The 19,917-nt window shown below is 42.0% G+C and overlaps 1 protein-coding gene across 2 annotated transcripts in view; it reads right to left on the reverse strand.

The window, feature by feature from the left end:
* Nucleotides 1-2,297: 2,297 nt before the first annotated feature.
* IGF1R (insulin like growth factor 1 receptor) overlaps nt 2,298-19,917 on the reverse strand; it is a 265,194-nt gene continuing 247,574 nt past the window's right edge. For both annotated transcript variants that reach the window (XM_065412490.1, XM_065412489.1), the window contains exons 18-21: nt 18,675-18,834; nt 17,654-17,783; nt 12,374-12,508; nt 2,298-3,111 (exon numbers count right to left, since the gene is read on the reverse strand). In XM_065412490.1, the coding sequence (XP_065268562.1) occupies nt 2,745-3,111; nt 12,374-12,508; nt 17,654-17,783; nt 18,675-18,834 (792 nt within the window). In that variant the 3' untranslated portion in view covers nt 2,298-2,744. The remainder of the gene's footprint in view (nt 3,112-12,373; nt 12,509-17,653; nt 17,784-18,674; nt 18,835-19,917) is intronic.

The following is a 19,917-nucleotide window of genomic DNA, read 5'->3' on the forward strand; positions in this document are numbered from 1 at the left end:
CACAAAAATAAATAAAAAAATCCTACATAGAATACCTTCTTAATTAACTTTTTTTGTTTTTTTGTTTGTTTTTTCTTTAAAGGGAAAAATAACTATGGGACAGAGGCAAGAGAAGATAGTGGGACCTAAAAACTACACAAGCAAAAAGCACTACAAACAGTTTTTTTTTAAATCTCCAGTCACAACGAGCAATCAGTATATTTTAATTCTTTGTTCTTACTCAAAAAAATTTAACATTTCCATCCCAGAACAACCTCTTTACTGCCATCATTTGGTTGGATCAGTGCTAAACAAGGGGTTAGATGCTATAACTAACTTCAGATGAGCAACTATTATGACTCCTTTGTTTTAGACTTACATCATGGCCCCCACCACACCCTCCTTAAACCCTGCCTCCTTGCCCTCCACATTCATAAAGCTTCCTCTGCCAAACAAGCAAGCTACTATTTCTCTTTTGTGCTGAAGTTTGGTCTATGGTTTGAGCAACAAGCTTGTATTTGTACAGGTTTCCATAGCTGCTGCATTTAACTGTTTGCTAGCAAATCTGGTGGCCCCGACCCACTTAAGAGCGCACACATCCTCCCTGCCTGATCTCATACAGCATGCTATCACCGAGGCTGCTGGCAAATCGGGGGATCTTGAACAAGGTGCAGCCCAGAATGTGGCCTTTCAACATCTTCTAATGAGAAGGCCTAGTAGCTGGGGTCTGCTAGATCAGAACGTTGAATGGCCATCTACATCAAAACGCCTGGCACCGACAGCTCAACCGATGTAGACTAAACACAGCTGTTGTTCATGGGATGGAAGGGTTGAAATATTCATTTTAAAAAATAGAGACCCAAAAGCCTGGTGTCCGCTGTTGTACCCAACAATTAAAAAAATATATATATATGCGTGTGTCACAACCAAAACAAAAGGCAAGGGAAGGAGGGGGGCTGACTCTTGTACAACGATGAATATGAACACTGAACAAGAATGTACTCAATATGTAACCTTTTTTTTTTCTGACCTGAGTTTGTATCGTGCCTTGCACTGTAACAGACTCGCGTGCTGCATGGGCAGAGGTTAGCGGAGGGAGGGAGGGAGGATAGGGTTCAAACCACCACTACCACAGCACCACTGGAGTGCTACTGGCTGTGTACCCCTTCTCTCCCAGTCCCTTCAAGAGCTCTGTATCCCACACAGCCAAGATGTTGTAAAACAACTAATGGGGAAAAAAGGAGGAAATGTATTTATAAAAAGGCATTAAACAGTTCATGGCAAATCATGTTACAGGGATCAGTTACTAGGAAGAAGGAAGTAAAAGTTACACACTATAGTACAAAGCATAAGAAATTTGTTGGAGTGGGGGGAAGGGAAGGAGGGCAGACCTGAAGGTTTTCATAGATTAAATCCACAAAGATAAAGAACAAAAAAAATAGCAGCTTTTTTCTGTACAGACATATAGATGAGTATCTGAACCGTAAAAAAGTTATAAAAGTGACACAAAAGACAATGTGTATGCAAATGATCCATGGTCTAACATAGAACTGCAAGACCCTTTGAGAAGTCTTAATAACAGAGAGAAAAGGTCAACAAAGCGTCATATGCTTGAATCCGTTACCACTTTTTGTCTTCTCCAATTTTTGTTTCGACATGTGTTTTCCTGCGAGCCTGAGAAGGAGGGCAGGCTACAACAATGGAGATTCCTTCTGGGTCATTTCAGGCTGGCTTGCTGTTTTTGGCGTGCCATCAACTTTTTGCACGAAATATATATAAAAGAGAGAGAGAGAGAAAGTGTGTGTGTGTGTGAGAGTGAGAGAGAGAGAGAGAGAGAGAGAGAGAGATTTGGCTCACCACTGCCAGTTTTGTCCAGAATTCTTGGTGGGGGAGGGCGGGCAGAGGGAGGGCTGTTTCTAAACCCCGCCCCCCCTTTCCTCTCCATCATGAGAAAACAAATCATGTTTTGTCCAGTTTAAAAAAGATCTAGACAATCTGATTTTTTTTTAAATACCAGTGTATGATTGAATGGAGTGTATTGGTCAGTATCTCTTTTAAATGGAGCAGTTGATTACTGTGCTCCTTCCAAGCCTACAAAAAACAAACAACCCCCCACCCCACCCCCCGTGAAACAAAACCACCACCACCCCAAAAAAGTTCAGGTTTTTTTTGGCAAAATTTGGCAGCGTTGAAAATGGTAACAACCTTGGACGAATGATGGCCCTTTTTTAATTCTTTTACATGTTCCTAAAAAGGTTAGAGTAACATTAAAAATCCAGTCTTTTTTTTTTTTTTTTTTTCAATTCTGTTTTTATAAAGACCTACAGTGTTAAGCAGGTGTTGCAAGGGCTAACGGGGAGCCACCTGGCCTGCAATTTCTTTGATCTGATAAAAGTGCTGTATGGTTGAACTTGCACGCAGATATGTTTCCCATTATGAAGCAGAAAGAAAAAGAGAGAGAGAGAGAGAGAAAGAGAAGAGAGAGACATCAGATCTCAAGTTTTCTGTTGCTATTAAGTGTTAACATTAGAGTTTTAAAAGGCTGACTGTGCGCCCCACTGAACAGAGTCCTTTACTGAAATAAACATCTGCTTGCATATTGAACAAAGAAAAAACTATTGTGTTTACTGAAAAGAGGATTCTCCCGTGTGCAGCTATGGCAGTTCTGAAGATCCACTGAGGTACAGTAGGCTTTTGAATATATTTTCTTTTCGGTCTTTCTTCCCCCAACGTGTGTGTTTTTGTGAGATTCTGGGTTTTAAGGATCAGCAGGCCGAAGACTGGGGCAAAGGTAAGGCCCGTTCGTTCTTGCGTCCTCCGTTCATATGCGCGTACGGCTGTCTCTCCTCAAAGCTGGCCCGCAGCACCACCACGCCTGGGCCGTTCTCAGCTTTGTGTCCTGAGTGCTTGTCAGTGGGTTGGAGGGTGGAGGAGGGATCTAAAGGAATGCTCTCCATGTTTTCAGTCTCCAGATCGAGTTCCTCGGTGTCTGGAGGCTTGTTCTCTTCGCTGTAGAAGAAGGAGACCTCTTTGAATGCTGGATGCAGCTCATCCTTAATGCTACCGATTATTTCCAGGAAGGAGGGCCTCATCTTGGGGTTGTACTGCCAGCACATCCGCATCAACTCAAACCTGGAATGAAAACAAAAACATAACAAAAAAATCCTAGCAAACTAAATACGCATATGCAATTTGATATATTTACATAAATAAGTTCTTCTTGAACCCTGGAAAGACACTCCATTCTGACTTTTCACACTGCAGCCACCAAATGCCTTTACATCCTGCCATTGCAAAGGTCCCATCGCTTAATTGCATTGAACAAAAGTATTCATAATATGAAATACAACCGTCTCCTAAAACCAGAAATACCCTCGGTGGAGTTACAACCTGACTCCCCCATTCCCCCCCATTTCGAATTGGCAAGTTTGAATATGCTATAGGATACGGGAGAGATTCAGGCAGATCATTTGCACCGAAGTTATGGAGAAGATAGTTTAATACATTTTAAAGGCCAGAAGGGACCACGGTAATTGTCTAGTCTGGCCTCCTGAACACCACAGGCCATTGACATTTCACCCAGTAATTCCTGCATAGAGCCCAATAAATTATGAATGAATTAGAGCATATATTTTAGAGAAACATTCAATCTTGATTAAAAAAAGAGGAAGAAATTACCTAGAATGGATAGAGAAGCTAAATAGACTGAGCTCTTTACATCTTTCACTGCACAGTGTTTTCCCAAACATGCACTTATTTTTGCAGTGCTTATCTGAATTGTCTCCAATTTTTAAATATTTTTGTACATTATGGACACCAGTAGCACTCTCATCAATACCGTATATCACCTCTCTACCTCTACTCAACATTCTCCTGTTAGTCCTCTTTGCCACAACAGCACACAGAGATCATGTTCAGTCAATTAACTACTCCAACTAGTTGGCACTTTTCAGAGTCAACGCTTTCTCAAATAGAGTCCCCTGTCTTGTAAGTCTGGCCTTAAAGAAAAGAAAAAAAAAAAAATCATACCATGTCAAACTCCTGGAAAGCAAAAAGGTGATACCATGTTTTCTCAGAGAGACAACAATCACTTTGAATACCTTAAAAAGCAACAGAGGGTCCTGTGGCACCTTTAAAACTAACAGAAATATTGGGAGCATAAGCTTTCGTGGGTAAGAACCTCACTTCTTCAGATGCAAGGCTGGAGATTTCCATTACTTGCATCTGAAGAAGTGAGGTTCTTACCCACGAAAGCTTATGCTCCCAATACTTCTGTTAGTCTTAAAGGTGCCACAGGACCCTCTGTTGCTTTTTACAGATTCAGACTAACACGGCTACCCCTCTGATACTTTGAATACCTTGTACATTTGAATGCTGCTGCCCGTTTTTTTTTTAAACTCTCAATTGATTTTTATTTTTAGCCGGCGATGCAGTAATATTTTACAGATCACCTGTTTTAATACATCTGTGGTTATATCTGCCAGGACAGCAGCCCACACTGGCAAAACAAAACCACAAGATGCGTACAGCAACACATGCATAATGAAAATAGTCTTTTTTCATGACATTGCAAGACTGGCTATTCCTCTCAGATCAGTCTGCACTTTGAATGCAACACAACTCAGTATTTTGCCCTCACGGGGCAGGGATGTCTCTTGTTCTTATGGTGCAAACAGGCTGAGGGCAACACTACGAGAAAAGGAAAATAAATATAAAAACTTCAAGCCAATGGACGTGGCAACACAAGTCAGAAAAAAAACATGCAATCTGGTCCAAGCTGTAACTTTTACTATACTGAAGTAAGGAGAGATTGCAAAGTATGAAGCAAATCCAAGAGTCCTTCAATCAAGACCAGACAGAGTACAGAACACACACTAGAAAATACATAGTAGAGAACAATCCTAGAGCAGCTCCCAGAAGAGTGATCTGGGGACCCATTAAGATTTTTCTTTCTTTCTGGTCTTGTGGTTAAGGCAACTAGATTGGGACCCAGGCACCCTGGGTTCAATTCCGAGCTCTGCTAGACTTTCTGCCAGATCACATAATCTCTATGCCTTAGTTCTGTAAAGCAGCGATAACGTTTCCCTGGCTCACAGAGGTGCAGTCAGAATAAATCCTTGAGTTTATGAGGTGCTCAGATACTACAGGGGATTGTCCATAAATTATGTTCCACATTTTTGATTATTTTCAAGATCCACCCATCCCCTTTGCAACACTCAAACATACACTCACGCAAAATTAAGGTCCACCCTGATGTGTTACATAATTTATGGATAGCCCCCAATGGTTTGGGGGCGACTACTCGTAGTAATAGCAACATAGATAGATTTCAACTATGCTAATTAAACAGCCTAAGCCTCTGAAAACAAGATTATCCTCACAGATCTGACTTATTTATATAAAACTTTAGCCTTGCAACATGGATTTCCTAGATCATATAGTCAGCATTCTATTCCCCAAATTATGTCATCTATGGGCTTCGATCAATATGTAAAACATCCCCAAGGTAATGAAGGATTAAAGAGAAATAAATCAGATGTCCAAGAAGGCATTTAACCCTCTGCAAGCTTGGTTCACACCTACTCCTGACAAAAGCAAGTCAAATCAAATTGAAATGCCTATAAAAGTGTTCCCTGTTATAGGTTCAATATCAGAGTCATCTGGGCTGAGGAGAATCCACTTTTGAAAATATATTACCAAAGTAACTATTTCAGAGGAAATACATTTTGATTTTTAAAGGGACGAACACTGTCGGGTTAAAAATCTGGGGCAAGAGCCTCACCCCTGGCTCCTTCATACCAGAGCAGTGTAAACGGGCTCTAAACCTCAACATCTGGGCCGGGACAACTTCCCAGTATGGACACTATGGAAGACAATGAGAGGCCGAGGACCCCCTCACAGAAACATCTGGAGGTGGGAGGGTATATTGAGATTGACCACAGCAAACAGTACTGTGGAGATTCCAGGCAGTGCTGTGGCCCGTAGGAAAGCCCAGGGAAGCTCCATAATTTAGAAGGGCCCTAGGTTTTTCTAAATTATGCTAGGGTGTTCTCTGGTCTCCAGAGCAGCCCAGGATTGGGACAGTACAAAGGTGACTTAAAGATACTATAATCCTCAATACCTCAGTAAGAGCATTGGGCTGCTAAACCCAGGGTTGTGAGTTCAATCCTTGAGGGGGCCACTTAGGGATCTGGGGCAAAAATCAGTACTTGGTCCTGCTAGTGAAGGCAGGGGGCTGGACTCTATGACCTTTCGAGGTCCCTTCCAGCTCTATGAGTTAGGTATACCTCAATATATTATTATTAAATTAACCCCAATGAAAGAATGTTCAACATCCAGTTACTTTTCACCATTTACTCTGTTTATTTTTTGCAGTATATTCCACATGCAAGGAAAGCAGACTAGCTAGTTTCACTTTCTCATTCTCATGCACTCACTCATCTCTTCACCCAGGATCTTCTGCAATACCACCCTCATAGTCATGGGTATGTACTTCCAAAAAGAAACAAAATCAACGCCCAGTAAATCTGCTTCTTGTCAGCAAGGGAGAGACAGACAGAATTATTGTTAGTTTTACTTGTGGGAGGCACTGATACTATGGAGAAAAGAAACAGATAAGGCTAGATCAGGGTGGGCAAACTTTTTGGCCCGAGGGCCACATCAGGGTTGCAAAACTGTATGGAGGGCCGGATAGGGAATTCTGTGCCTCCCCAAACAGCCTGGCCCCTGCCCCTGACCCATCCAACCCCCCCACTCCTTGTCCCCTGACCATCCCCTCCTGGGACCCCCGGCCCCTAACCGCCCCCGAGGGACCCCACTCCCTAGCCAACCTCTCCCCCTCCCTGATCCCTATCCACACCCCCGCCCCCTGGAACTCCCACGCCTATCCAACCCCCGCTCCCGTTCCTCGTCCCCTCACTGCCCCCCCCCAGAACCTCCGCCCCATCCAATCGCCCCCTGCTCCCTATCCACTGATTGCCCCCCGAGACTCCCCGCCCCCTTACCATGCCGGAGCCAGCCACACCACCACGCTGCCCGGCAGGAGCGCTGGGCCAGAGCACTGGGGGTGGGGTGGGGGGGGTGTCAGGGTCTAGCCTCCCCGGCTGGGAGCTCAGGGGCTGGGCAGGACGGTCCTGCGGGCCGGATGTGGCCCGTGGGCCGTAATTTGACCACCTCTGAGCTAGATCGTATGCTGCTATGTTTGGGTTGCAAACAGCTTGGGGGAATGTTTAAATCCAAACGAAAATTATCTTCACTGAAATGTTTCTTTTAGCTACAAACACAGTTCTATTAATACTAGGTTGGGCACAACCTGATATTATCAAGAACAAAAATCAACTACCTGATTATATCCCTTTAATGCAAAGACTAAAAGTAATCTAGCAAAAGAATCCGTAGCACGAAAAATCACCTAAACTGCTAGCCGCTGCATCACAACATACATGTACACATATAAAAATTTTTATTTTTTATTTTTAAAACCTTTTTATATTTAGATTGAAGTCAACCTATAAAAATGTGTCTTCCCCTCCCCTACAAAAGAAGAGAAAGTCTGTGACACACACGCACACACATATATACACACAAATATATAAAATCCATTTCTGTTACTTCATTGCTGTTTCCTCTCCAGCTGACTGCTATATCCCTGAATAGAAGCATTAGCTGGGGCCAGGAACACTGGATATTCACTGGCTCAGAGCCCTGCGGCCTAGGGGCAATGCTAAGGAGATACCACAAGCAGTGAAGTAATGCATGTGACATCAGCACAAACAAGAACATGTGATGTTTCTTTTAAGCCATTCCAGAATCAAAAACCTTAAGAGTGCTTCCCATAAAAGGAAGGGGTTTTTTTCTTTTCTTTTTTTTACTCTGTGGGATTGGAGGCCATGTTTACACTATCTCAACAAGAAAACTTTCCAGTAGACAATTGGAAAAATTTACAGGCTGATAAAACTCTCTTTTTATTTTAAATACCTATGTTTCTGAGGAATGGCAAGCCGGGCCTGGGAAGTTACAGCAATCACCAAGCAGCAGAATATTGAGTGTCCTTGAAATGAATTTTCCACTTTCTGCTTACACAAAAACGCAGCAAAAGTCATTGTGCTTTCTGCACTGGGGCATTAAATAGATAAATTGCTAGAAAAGCCGAATTCCTTTTTAATATTTTGAGCAACTAACAGAGACCATAATTCACTCAATATATATTTGTAATATGCATCCGAGTTGATTCCTTATGACTGGGTCTGATGACAGCTAGGAACTTAGAAGGAAGAGTAACGGCTGTTACCATCCTGCTGCCCACTACATCCTCTAAAAAGCAGGAATGACCGCTGTATTTGTCTTAAGTGGTGCAAGCGGTAGATCCTGGCTCTAAAATGAGCCATAACCACAGACAAAGCAAAAATCAGAACTGTTTAAACTGGCTGGTAATCTAAGCTACAGATGAGGGAAGCCAGTGTTCAAAGCATTCTTGCTTCAAACACAGAATTCTCCCTCCCGCCTCAACTAAACTAACTTTTAAAATCCCAGTGAGAACACGCTATCTATGAACTTGAACAGTAACAAAACTCCTTGATGTACAGTTGCAGTGTGACGCACAGCACACTGCTATTACAACTGCAGTATATAAGATGCTACTTAGGTGGCAAAGGGAGGAAAAGCAGCAACACATCTCCTACGTCAGTGTTTCCCAAACTTGGGACGCCGCTCGTGTAGGGAAAGCCCCTGGTGGGCCGGGTCGGTTTGTCTACCTGCTGCGTCCGCAGCTTCGGCCGATCGTGGCTCCCACTGGCTGCGATTCACCGCTCCAGGCCAATGGGTGTGGTGGGAAGCGGCAGCCAGCACATCCCTAGGCCCGCGGACTCTCTCTACACAAGCGACGTCCCAAGCTTGGGAAACACTGATCTAGACGTTAATGTCTCTCTCCTGCTAGAGGGTAGCAAAGCATAGCAACATACAAGCATAATGTCAACCCAAGATGGAACCTCAGAGCTTCTTGCAGAGAGAGAGAGAGAGAGAGAGAGAGAGAGAGAGAGAGAGAGAGAGAGAAAGAAAAGGCCCTACATTTGACAGTAGCCCTCAGCATTACAGAAAGACAACATGTGAGCAATCTGGATAGTTACTGTTATAGATTATTAAGCGAGGGTCATGGCGGGTTTTCCTGTGTAGCATTTTACCCCCTCCATCCTTTTGGGAGAGCCTTTGTACTACAATGTGCCCAAAGGGTAAACATGTTGGCTGCCTCCGCAGACATCAACCACACCCCATTTTATTTTAGCTGCTTTCAAGACATACAAATTTGGAGAAGGAGGCCCCACAGCTACAAAGGTGCGTCTTGTGGTACATTTATACTGCCTGATTCCTAGCTCCCCTTCTGGCCTTGCCATGTACACTATGCTGAGCGCAAGAAGTGTACTGACTTTCCTGCAGCAGACTGACTTAGCTTCCTGGACACCTTGAATTGAATATTGAAATATCTTCCCTCTACAGGCAGATGAAATTAAGGTTGATGCATCTATGTGGTGACTGCACTCTACAACAATTCCCAGTGGGGCTGACGTGCCCGGGAACACGATGCTTTGAAAGAAAAACCTTACAGTCTTAAGGGTCAAAACCAGAGAGAAAAAGATCATCACACCTATCCCCCTCCACCAAAAAAAGGAACTTCCCACATTCGATATGGGTCTTCACAGAACACTTGCCAACAATTGCCTTGCATAAACTGAGGATGTGCAATGAGACTGGTACTGAATTCCAGGGCCATCTGTGCCTCAGTACGATGCACAGAAATGTACTTTCCAAGGATTTTCTTCTTCCTGACGTACCCATTGATGACCAGAAAGAGGATATACAGCAGTGGTTCTCAAATTTTGTATTGGTGACCCCTTTCACACAACAAGCCTCTGAGTGCACCTCTCCTTATAAAGAAAAAAACACTTTTTTATATTTAACACTATTATAAAAGCTGCAAGCGAAGCAGGGCTTGAGGGATGGAGGCGGACATCTCGCGACCCCCCCCCCCCACCTAATAACCTCATGACCCCCAATTTGAGAACCCCTGATATACAGGGAGGACTAAAGGTGGGGGAAGAGAAATCTCTGCATACTGACCATTCGTCTGTATGTCCCATGGTGATATAGAAGGAAGAGCTCACTAATTGGAGCGGTTGTGATCAGGCTTGTCGAGAGAAATGTGGGGCCTCAGTACATGGTATTCACTGGGACCCCATCCTCTCCCATTTCATTTTATTTAAACGGATGTTATAGACATTTTGGGAGCCCCTCTGACCTCAGGGCCAATGTACCATTGCCCTCTCTTTCCTCCTCACTCATCAACCCTGGCTGTGGTCATGGGACACTGTTTGGTGATACTGTTTTACAGTACATCTACATCTCACGTTGACGGGCTGCAGCGCGTGGGGGGGGGGGAGGGGGGAAGGGGGGGAGACATGTGAAGAAATGGCTCAGCAAGGAGTTAGCAACTCCAAATACGCTCACTGACAGCCAAGCAAATGTCTGCGTGTGGAGCTGGGTTAGGGCACATCTCTGGTGCTTTCATGTGGATTTGACCAGACTGAGGAGTCTGTTGAATGTGAAAACAGGGCAGGCTGCGAGGGAGGGTGGGGCAAGTCACTGAAGTTTCAAAAGTTAAAAGCACTTTTAATTTCCTGCATTTTAGAAGATGCAGAGGCATTTTATGCACAATCCAATCTATGAGGCATCATTTACCTGTCCTTCCCTGCCAGGATAGATTCTACTTTCCCTCTCCCCCCTGGAGGAGAGGAGTGACAGTTGGGCGGGGGCAGGAGGGGAGAGAGAGAGAAAGATTTTCTCATTGTGCAGGGGGATAGAATAGATAACCTCTTATGGTCCCTTCCAGCCCTATGGTTCTGTAATTTCTATCCATATGCCAGGTTAATGAGGAATTTCTAACGCTAAATCTCTTGCCAAGTTCATTCCCATTGTACAACTTGCTTTCCTACTGCTGCCTGAAACAAGATCACCTTACCTAGGTCCCTCCACATGCCCAGCCCCTGCTGTATAATTCCCATAATGTCAAGCATAATTTCAAAGCCATCTGACTGCCAGGAATTCTCCACAGAATCATGGAAGGGAAAGAATGTGAGATGGGGGCGTCAGATGGCAGTCAGACCTCCTCCTTCCACCGCCCACGGCCCATCCTCCTCCAACAACAAAACACTGACTGTCATCTGAAACCAAAGCAAGTCCTCCAGCCAGAGGCTCTTTTCCTAAGAATCCCAAGCAGCTGATGCCTGTAAGTGATTGCATCCCTTCTGTAGGCCTCCAACAAATTTCAGTAACTGCAAGACACAGCATTTCCTTCCAGAAAGCTAGTTTGGGAAGCATATCAAAGTAGTAAAAGACTGAACAACTGAAACGACTGTACACAAAACCCAGCAGAAGTATTTTAACAATGTAAAGCGAAAGGCTGAAGCCTGTTGTAGCTGTAGAAGCTCTAGTGCAATGAGACTTGATTAAACGCTGATAATAGAACTGGAGAAAGCTATTTGGACATTTCTTTCTCTTTATGCTTACAGGAAAGGAAATTGTGAAGGGAGGAGAAAATGTTGACCTCAATCAACTGTGGTAATGGGTCTGGGAAGAAGAATTATTGCATTATTTTAGCTGCATGCTGAATTATTTTAGCTGCATGCTGAATTATTTTAGCTGCATGCTGAATTAGAAAGCTTGGATTCCAAAGGGTTAATTCACAATTTATTTCAGCCGTCCCAAACTCTTGCTTTTCTCTTTTGATATCCAACCACATTATTTTAAATCAAATAGAAAGGTTTAAGAAAGACTACTAGGATAAACTCCCCAAACAGAAACATTTATTTTACACAATTTATATTTCCTTGGATAGAGAAAACAAGAGCTTTAGCTGCTTATTTGAGAACCTAAATTTAGCTAATGTGGGATTCTTGCTATTAGCCAAGTTATTTTAAGGCACATGTTCAGTTTACAGGGACAGTTCAATTAGAAACTAGCACTGCTAGAACAATCCTTCATACTGCCTTTTTAGTTGCTTATTTGGATTTAGATGGGAGAAGAGAGAGGAGAGGAGAAGGGAGGTTACATAGAAGGGACACGTTAAATATACTTAGCTCAAAACAGATGTAGCACTGCAGCACCAATGAACAGTGGAGGTCAAAACGAGGCTGATCACATGAGTAAGATGGAGCCCATGCTCCAAAAGAGACTGTTGATGCTTCCAGTAGTTATACCACAACATCAATAAATTAAAAACAATCCCGTCAGCTCACAAGAGTATAGTGAGAGTTGGATTTACCTTGGTAACTCAGCATCACAGTTTAAAGAGAACATCAAACCTAGCTCAAAGTGAAAAATAAAGATGACAGGCGATACTTACAGCATATCAGGACAGTTGTCTGGTTTCTCCAATAAGCCTCCCTCCATCACGAAGCGAAGAACTTGCTCGTTGGACATGCCTTGGTATGGCTGCTCTGCTAATGTTGCAATTTCCCATAGGACAACACCAAAGGACCTGGAAAACAATTACGACTTAAAAAGTGTTACGCAAACAAGCAAGATTTTGGTTGAGAATATGGCGGGGTGTTTTCTTAAAAAACCCACCAACTTGACTGCTCAAGATACTGATAACATGATAAGAAAACTTTCATTGCTAACTCTGAGTTGGTGGTGACCAAAAGCTGTTGACATCAGATAGCTACTTGGTTGCTCAATGTTAATGAGTTTGGTGGGTTCCGTCTAGGCACTGTGTCAACAAAAGCCATCACTGTTCTTGACTCTAACTGGCAGTCTAGCTACTTTGTCAGCATGAGTGCCAAGTGGGGAAACGGCAAGGAGAATGGACTCTGTTCTCATCTCCGCAGGTGCACCTTCCAAGTTCAGGTGTGACGTGCATTTGTGGGAGGGGGATGGAGAGGAGAGAGCAGTGAAGAGACTTGCACTGTTGCTGCTCACGTCCCGTTTCTGTCTGTAGAGGATGTCTGTGTCCAGCAGATAACTAAACTCATTAGAAAAAAAACCTTAAAATAGTGTAACTCTTGCACCAAGAGCCAACGCTGAGCTATGAAGATCTATTTAGAACATTTAAACCATCTTGGGAAGCTCAACTGTCATTTTGCAAGATACAGGGAACCTATCTACAGATCTGCAAAAGGACAGTAGGAGAAAGAGGCTGATCTAGTAGCGTGAGCTGTTCATTAGGTAATAGAGACAAGTACAGTTATGATTTAGAAGCACTTGACATGAAAAATGTCATGTTTCTTTTCCGTGACAATCTTACACAGAACTAAGCAGCTCCTTCATGTAATTAAAGATAAAACATTTTTAATGCCTTGATGCACCTACAGAAATTTTCTTAAAATGTTAGTAAACTAACATGAGATCAAGATGGACAATAATATCAACAATCTCTACAGGATTGAAGCGTCATCTCATTTACACACTGTTGAGCAGCAAACAACAACAATTCTATCTTTCAAAATCAGATCCTTGTTTTCACTACGATTGCACCCAGCCCAACTTGCTATAGGGAAGCAAGGATGTGTGGGCTAGTAGTAAGGTTTGTGTTGTGAAAATAGGAGTTCAATATTATTAGGCGGTTATGGTAGAGTGGTTTTACATCTCAGGTTATCCACTGTATCTAAAATGGGTTCTTGTTTAAACCAGAAATGACGAAAGGGTTTTGCAACTATGCAGTTACACTTGGAACAAAACAAAACAATCTCTGCTCCACTTCTTGGTGCCTTACTGCTATTCTGATAGCCACAGGAAAGAGGCTACTGAGTTTATTTCCTGAGTGCTACTACAATACTAGAGATTACATTGCAAGGAACAAACCTGCATTGCTCCTTTAAAATAGTTTAGCAGATCTAACAGAAATTGTAAATGGCAAACACCTATCATACAGAAAGGCACCTTGTGGCTCTGGATCCCAAAAGGTACTGCATTAATTTTAAGATCTTGGCCCTCTCCTTGCAGCCCAACGAAAAGTCTTCCCTAGTTACCTCATTCCTCAGTCTTTAAGAACAATAACAAAGTGAATTACCAAACTAAACCCTCGCCCTTCAAACCCTCCAGACACACTTTTACAGTTTGCCATTTCACCTGACAGCTTATAAATCCTGATGTCTGGCCATTTGCAGTTTTCTCATTTTGACACTTGGCTCCTAAAAATGGCATCTAAGAATGTGGAACCTGATGTCACAATATACTACCAGAAAGGCAGAAAAATACTCTCGGTATTTTCATTTTTTTGGAAGCAAGAAAAATACCCCCAAAATATAGCCAAACCATATTGTTTGCACGAAGCAACTTCAAAGCCTGAGCACTGAAAAGGAGAGGTCTTTAATGTATAGCATCTGGTCTGCTCTCTATGTTATTTAAAACAGACCGGAATGGCTGTTTTACTCACAAGCAGATCAAATAACAAGACACTGAGTATTTCATGACAGTGATAAGTTGGGCTTCAATGCTTTTGAGATGTTCAAAAGTTTAAATCTTTTGAATTTAATGATTTTGGATCTGTGTGGTTGAATGCGTGGGTATGAAATATACTCAGTCTATTGATACACATTGTGTACACAGACACACACCACTATATTCCCCATATTTAACCATTCCTTCATACCTTGACTATTACACCTGCAAAAGAGGATTTAGAAAAATGTTTAAGTTGTTTCTAGCATTAGACATTAAATAATCCTAAAGGAAATATTTTAGAAGGGTAATAAATATTCACAGAATCATAGGACAGGAAGGGACCTCAAGAGGTCATCTAGTCCAGTGCCTTGCAATCATGGCAGGACTAAGTATTATCTAATCATCCCTGACTGTGTTTGTCTAACCTGCTCTTAAAAATCTCCAATGATGGAAATTCCACAACCTCCATAGGCAATTTATTCTGGTGCTTAACCACCCTCACAGTTAGGAAGTTTTTCCTAATGTCCAACCTAAACCGTCCTTGCTGCAATTTAAGCCCATTGCTTCTTGTCCTCTCCTCAAAGGTTAAGGAGAACAATGTGTCTCCCTCCTCCTTGTAACAACCTTTTATATACTTGAAAACTGTTATATCCCCTCTCAGTCTTCTCTTCTCCGGACTAAACAAACCCATTTTTTTCAGCTTGCCCTCATAGGTCATGTTTTCTAGACCTTTAATCATTTTTGTTGCTCTTCTCTGGACTTTCTCCAGTTCGTCCAGATCTTTCTTGAAACGTGGTGCCCAACGGTGACGAACTATTCCCCAAAGGTCATTTCTTTCTCTGGGTGAGTGTTATAATTTTTACACTGAATAGGGAGTTACAGAAAAGTATATGTAATCAGCTCCCAAAAATTCTTTCCAAGGAAGCAAAGATCTATTTCTCAATGCTTCTGGAATTGGAAGCTATGCATTCTGAAATAGGCTCATTCACAAACACCATGTCTGAATATTTCTAAGCTCTAAAGTTCCTTTTGTAAGAGCCTTAGTATGGTACCATACAAATGACAATTTCTATTTTTACAAGCAGAAGTCTGTTATGCCAAAGAAAGAATCTTTTTTTAAGGTTGGTCTTTTCCAGCCTCGTCTTTGGTGATTTGCTTTCCCCCTCCGCCCCTTCTTTTGCAGTGGCTGCTAAGATACCTATGTTTTGGGATTACATGGTTGTGCCACTGTTGAAGTGAAGTAGTGTTTGTTTAACCTTGCTTTGGATTGAGTAATGGATTATATAGCACTACAGTGATGCGTATTCTCCCTCTGCTCCTCACAACACTGCCGTGGTAAAGAATCACACACTTGTTTTGTGCCACTGATGTTTAAATGGCAGAAGTGGCTGCATTTTAAGCACTCATAAAACTTTCGGAAGTGATATTTCTAAGGACACTGATCTGTGGCAGTTAGATAACACACGAGCCCACACCTCGGCCAGTTTGCATGTATTGGAGCACTAATTTACTTCTGATGATTAAATTCATACCTTGTTTAGAATTTTTTTCTGTCATTTGGGTTTGGTTCAAGCAATATGCAGTTTAAGTGGTAGTTTTAAAGAGAAAAACTAAGCAAGTGGAATGAGCTGGATTATTTACCAAGGTGCAAGAACTGACCAACTATAGTCAGTCCTTGATGTAAATGACAGCTGAGGACCATTGGTGGATTTACAAATTATTGGTCGGCAATAAAAATGGGTCAAAATCGTGTTGCTCTGCTCTTCAAACTAGACCAGCTCAATTCCAGATGGTTCAGTGTGTTTAGGTTTTTTGGATAATATATTAAACTGAAGTTCTGTCTACTCTGTGACTTCACTGGTCCCAAAATACCTTTTGTTGTGTGTAATAAGAGTAAGATTGCTAGCAATCCACTCCTTTGTCATATTAGCTGGTTGTCATCCTCTAGCCAGAGAAGGCTGCTTTCAGCGGTGCTATTTATGTACCTAAGTTGTAATAAAAGGTGCTATTGGAATGCAACTATTACTGCATGTACAACAACACGTGGCTAAAATGGCAAATTTAACTTCTACAGTGATTGCTTTTCCCTACAGTAGTTAGAGGATTTGACTGGATTCAGTCTGTGTCATTTCTAAGCAACACACATTTTCATAGGTTGAAGGGTTAGTAGCTTTATAAAGAAGTTATGAACTATGCCAAAAAACCCCTCTTGCTTTCCTTTGTCATAACTTCAATGATAAAACTTTCACTCAAAGTTGATGCTGTGTAGAACCAGAATCCACTGACTGCAAAAGATCCAAGCTGTTTAAAAATCATATAGTTTACTACTTAAATAATTTTTCTACCAACTTCCAGACATTTGGAGGCAATCAACTGCCAATTCTGTAACACACCAGCTGTAAAACCTCTTGCTAGGAAGGCAGAGAAAACAAGACAGACTTAGAAATGTAGGTTTGCCAGTACATATTAAGCTCTTGCCAAGCCCTGCATTTACTTTCAGAAGCTGGGCACCTATCCTCAAACCTTTGAGAAGAAAAAAAAAAGTTATTCCCAGAGTATTTTTTTTCTAAAAGGCATATTTTGATTTCCCCTGTACAGCTCTATTATTAACTTCATGGGCATGGCTATTATGCAATTTTTTTTCTTTAAAGGATCTTGTAGTATTGGAGTGAAACAGTATGCAAAAACTAAAGGGGAAAATACATAACGGATGATTCCAAAGAATAGGTCAGTGCATTCTAGCTTCTGTACTTCCTATGTAAGAAAACAGAGTTACGGACACAGAAGAATTTGATAAGAATCAGGTCGAAGAATCTGAGTGTATATTTGACACCTTTCAATGCTTTTCTCAGAGGAGGAGGACTGGAAATGACCAAGTTGCTTTTCTGGGTAAGCGTAGTTAACAGGCCATAGATTTTTGCTATGAGTGGTTGATTCCCTATCCCTGAAAGAAGCACTTATCCTCTCCAATCGCCGATTATACCTTCAGTCTCAGGCAGACACTTTTTAATGGAAGCTACGCATGCATCTGAGAACAGAATATGGGATAAAGGGTTTCGGATGGACAATTTGCAATGGGGACGGCATAAATAGAGTGACTCATGGTCAGTAAAATAGGCAGGGGAAAAGCAGAGCCTTTGAAGACTTAGCAGACCTTAGGTGCTTGTTTTTATCCATAAAAATCTGATGGAGGCTAAAAGAAGAGTATATAAACGGTTTTTAAAAGCCCCTGTTTTGTTACCAGACGTCTGAATGTGTTGTGAAGACTCCATCCTTCAGTGACTCTGGGGACATCCAGCGCACAGGAAGCAAACCTTTCCCTCCTTTCCGATAGTAATCTGTCTCGTAGATATCTCTGGTCATGCCAAAATCTGGAAGGTAGGGGAATAAAACGCATGTGTCTACAGGCCAGGATAATTAACATGTCCCAAAGAACCTGCCCAACCAAGAATCACTGCTTCAACACAAAGTATTTGTGATTTGTTAGCATAATGGTTTACTTCATCAGAAATATCTCCCAGGTTTTGGTCTCACCCTCACTGAAACCAACAGGAATCTTCCCATTGACTTCTCTGGGAACAGAGTTGGGTCATGAGTAGGTTTGAATGATTGCGTTTATGGGAGTTCCAGAACTGGTCTAGCAGTAGTACTGTAGGGTCAGGGCTAGCATTGCATAGTTCAGTGGAAGAGCAAGAACAGTTCCTGCCTACTCTAGGGACAGCTCTGGCCAGTGCCTTCAGTTTATCACGTTCAGCACAAATTCACACTCAAGATAAAATAAGCAAAATTATTTTTTCAATATATCTACACAATGACAAGCTGGGCTCTTTGTATGCTGAACTCTGATTCTTTTCCCCCAAAAATCTAAGAAGAAACTTGCACTTTTTACCAAATCACTTTTATCTCATCACTTCAAGTGGTTTTTATTTTTTGGAGATAAACCCCCTCTACCCCCAAAAGCTAATTCAATTTCCTTTCATATCTTCTATTTCAGATCTCATGAAAGACTATGCTGTTCCTTCCCAGAAAGCTCAAGTAGGTAAGCGCTGAACTTGGACCAAATCCCTGATAGTGAAAACTCAGATGGACATAACTATAAGCACATTTAAGTGAGGGACCATATTCATCCCCCAGAATCAAATACTCGACTTAGTAACAATTTAAGGAAATTAAGGTGCCTTTTTCAATGCTAACCGTAGGATTATACTCCCGTTTCATCTGAGTTTAAGGGGGGGGGGGGGGGGAAAGGAAAGAAAAAGCACCTCCAATTTTTACAGTGAAATCTTCAGCCACCATGCAATTCCTTGCAGCGAGATCCCTGTGCACAAATTTGTTGGCGTTGAGGTATGCCATGCCATCAGCAATCTCTCCTGCCATCTGAATCATCTTCTTCAGAGTTGGAGGAGACTGGCCTGGGTTATTCTGAGCAAGAATAAGTAGGTAGAAGTGTGAGGCGGGGGGAAGAAATTGTTTCCACTTCAAAAACTGCAACATGCATTTCTTAATCAGATCATCAGAAGTCAGTCTGACACGACACCCAGGACCAGTCTGAACAAAACCTTATGATTATAGACCATAGCATCTGCTTAGTGGGAAAATCACGTCTTCTCTCTCCACCCACATAAAACTTGGTTACAATTAGCTCCTGTATAGCAGCACATTCTATTTTGGGGACTACAAACAAGTTTTGCTTTAAACGGGTCATTTTTGCTATGAAAGTTCTTCTAAAAGTTTTAAGAAATAACCTTCTCGCATTACTTCAGAATTCTATACTCAGGGCGCTACTATCAACAGAAACAAAACAGAAAATGTTACAAGATACTGTTAAATTATTTCTCCTGACATCCAGTGATGTGATGCCTCTTGAATTACTTATATACTCCTGCAAAAGGGGAAAAAAAGCCATTCAGATAATTTTCATAAAATAGATTTACTCATGATCATCAACTAAAGGTATATGCAGCTTTTACTACCATAGCTATTAGCTGTACTATACTGGAGGGCAACATTTGAGATGGTTGCATATACCTTAGCACATCACACTGTGGTTTAACATCTGCCAGTGCAAATTTGACTAAGACTTATACCTCCGGCTACAAGATAAGCAGTGTTGGATAGTGGGTTGAGCAGGAAAGTAGAAGGCAGAACTCCTGAGCAGATCAAATCACTAAACTTTCACTGTGTGGGTGGGTGTGTTAATGATACTTATCTATAGTTGATGGTGTTCGGGTTTATTATGATTGTTCAGCACTTTCAAAATGTGTCTCACATGTTTATTATTATGAGTCTCTCTACTCCTTCTCTGGGAACCCTTCCAAGTTCCCCAATTCCTAAATGGAATGGATCTCACAGCAAAGGACCCACAGGGATAGATCTAAGGAAACCTGGAAAAATTCATCCAACTGAAGGTATGCAATTATTATACCCTACTGACAGCAAGGGCTATGTAAGCTGGAACCCTTTGTGGAAGGGCCATGACTGTGTGGTGAAATCACTGGCTCAAGA

Source organism: Emys orbicularis, chromosome 10 (genome assembly GCF_028017835.1).
Source record: "Emys orbicularis isolate rEmyOrb1 chromosome 10, rEmyOrb1.hap1, whole genome shotgun sequence".
Classification (NCBI taxonomy): domain Eukaryota; kingdom Metazoa; phylum Chordata; order Testudines; family Emydidae; genus Emys; species Emys orbicularis.